Source organism: Buceros rhinoceros, unplaced genomic scaffold, assembly GCF_000710305.1.
Source record: "Buceros rhinoceros silvestris isolate BGI_N320 unplaced genomic scaffold, ASM71030v1 scaffold41123, whole genome shotgun sequence".
Classification (NCBI taxonomy): domain Eukaryota; kingdom Metazoa; phylum Chordata; class Aves; order Bucerotiformes; family Bucerotidae; genus Buceros; species Buceros rhinoceros.
Genome location: NW_010403768.1, coordinates 4,534 through 6,846, shown reverse-complemented (window position 1 = coordinate 6,846; position 2,313 = coordinate 4,534). Strand labels below are relative to the sequence as shown.

At 58.6% G+C, this 2,313-nt stretch overlaps 1 protein-coding gene across 1 annotated transcript in view; it reads right to left on the bottom strand.

Moving 5' to 3' along the window:
• MYL4 (myosin, light chain 4, alkali; atrial, embryonic) overlaps nt 1-2,313 on the bottom strand; it is a 5,003-nt gene that overhangs the window by 172 nt on the left and 2,518 nt on the right. The window contains exons 3-5 of the mRNA XM_010133128.1: nt 1,839-1,988; nt 1,118-1,291; nt 625-702 (exon numbers count right to left, since the gene is read on the bottom strand). Coding sequence (XP_010131430.1) covers nt 625-702; nt 1,118-1,291; nt 1,839-1,988 — 402 coding nt within the window. The remainder of the gene's footprint in view (nt 1-624; nt 703-1,117; nt 1,292-1,838; nt 1,989-2,313) is intronic.

The window sequence follows — 2,313 nt, the reverse complement described above, 5'->3', positions numbered from 1 at the left end:
TGGCTGGGAGAGGTCAGAGCGTGCGGGGAGCTGTGGGGGGGCAGGCAGAGAGGAGCAGGGGGTGCCCCCAACCTGGGGCACCCCGGGACGAAGGGGACGCGCTCTGCCAGCACCGAGATTTCCCCTTCTGTCCCCACCTTTCACCTGCCATCCCAAACCTGCTCAGAGTGATACCAAACCCCACTTGGAGACGAGCTGGTACCAGTATCCCCAGTTTTCTGAGGGAAATGGGTGCCCTCTTTTTAGGGGTGCCCAGGTTTAACCGCCCCCTCGGACAGATTTTCACCCTCGTGGAGCTGCGAGCGATCTGAGTCTCCAAACGGTCCTGGTCAGCCTCTGCTGTGAAAGCTGCTGCCTTTGTTGGGTTTTGATAGGGTACAACAAACCAGTGCCAGAACCGGGGATAAATCGCTCCTGGAACCCGGGAAACGCGCTGTGCTCAGCTGTTTTACTGGAGGTCACTGGCACTTGCTGACACGTCTCACAGCTCTCCTCGGAAAGGCTGTGGGACGTGGTCCAAACCTCCCTCTTGGTGATGACCAGTGTCCTCACAGGACACGTTTTGCACCCTAAGACAAGATGACCATGTCTGGGACAGCCCCAGGGAGCATCTCTTGCTCCTACCTTCATAGTTGATGCAGCCGTTGGCATCTTCTTGTCCTGCCATGAGCTGCTCCACCTCACTTTCCGTCATCTTCTCCCCTGGGGAAGCAGGATGGAGAGGTGAGGGGAAAGGTTGTGAGCCCTCCAGGACCTTCCCGTCCTTCCAGAGAACCAAAAGCACCAGAGGAAGGAGGAGGGGATTGAGGAGCAGTGCGCCACTACAGACCAGGGAGTGCTGGTGGGAGAGTGTGAGGAGAGGACCAAGCTTTGAGGGTTGTCTGATAATTGAGGATTTTATGGACTCTCCATCTTGCTTAGATCACGCACGAAGCTGTGACATAAGATGGAAGAGGCCGCACACTCAGGAGCCGTTTGCTCCTTCCAAAGCCTATGAGCAGCAGAATAAAAAGGGTCTCTCTGACAGGTGAGACCAACAAACTCACCCGAGATGTTTGCCCTAAAAGAGCTTAGGAGTGGCCTGTGCCCTGCTCCCCACCCCCGGGCCAGCCCGTACCCAGCGTGACCAGCACATGGCGCAGCTCGGCCCCCATCACCATGCCGTTGCCCTCCTTGTCGAAGACGCGCAGCCCTTCCACAAAGTCCTCGAAGGTGCCCTGCTCTTTGTTGCGGGTGAAGTGCTGCAGGATGGGGAGGAAGGTCTCGAAGTCCAGCATCTTTGTGTTCATGTCTGGAAGGGGAGGAGCAGACGGGGTCAGAGGGTAACTTCATTGGGCTGAAGAACCTCCTACTCAACCTTCCTTGTCTCATTTCCATCTGAGTACAGGGGAGAAACCTCCCGTGGTGATGGGACTATGGGTATGTCACACCTGAGATGGGAAGATCCCTATGAGGAGGAAAGAACTCCTTTAGGGACTGCCTAAGGCCACTAATACCAGCCACAAACCAAACCCAGCGGGTAGGTCCTCCGCCACCAGGCCCAGGCGGCTGCGCTGGCACTGGTCAGCTTACACCAGTTTGCACCAGCTCGGGACACGGTCTGCTAAGCATCGGTTGCCACCACCCCCAGCTGGGGACAGCCTATGCCTTACGTCAGCCGTGGTGCAGGGAGGGGGAGTGAAGGAACTCTGCAGGAATGAAGCTCTCTGAGTCATTTCCCTTCTGACTCCTTCCTCTTGCAGGGCTGTTCCTACAGGAGACAGAATCCTCCACCTGCTGCCGGGGAGCACGGGCATTGCTTGTCCCACCCTGTTCTCGCTGCCCCGGTTTACTGTCACCTTCTGGTTTGGGCTTGCCCAGCACCTTCAGGACCTCCGCGTTGGTGGGGTTGTGGCCGAGCGCCCGCAGGACGTCCCCACACTGCGCGTAGGTGATCTGCATGGCTCCCGCGGGCGTCCGGTCAAACAGGCTGAAAGCTTCTTTGAACTCTGCGGGGAAGAAGAGCTCACACGTCCCTTGCCATGCCAGCCCCATTTCCCACCCCACCAAAGCAAATCCTGCCAGGACCTGCAGGTTCTAGATGGACACGTGTGTGGTGGGTGCCCCGTGCACCCCTCGCTGCTGCCCGGGGCAGGCAGCCCTCAACTAGCTTGAGCAAGGAGCCGCTGAATCTTGTCAAACTCCTTCAACGAGTCGCTCAGCTTCTTGAGCAAGTTCTGCCACCCATGCGGGGCTGCGGGGTGACCCGCTGGGATTCCTGCACCACCTCATGCTGGCAGCACTGGCTGCAGGGGCCGGCTCGCGCTCTGCTGG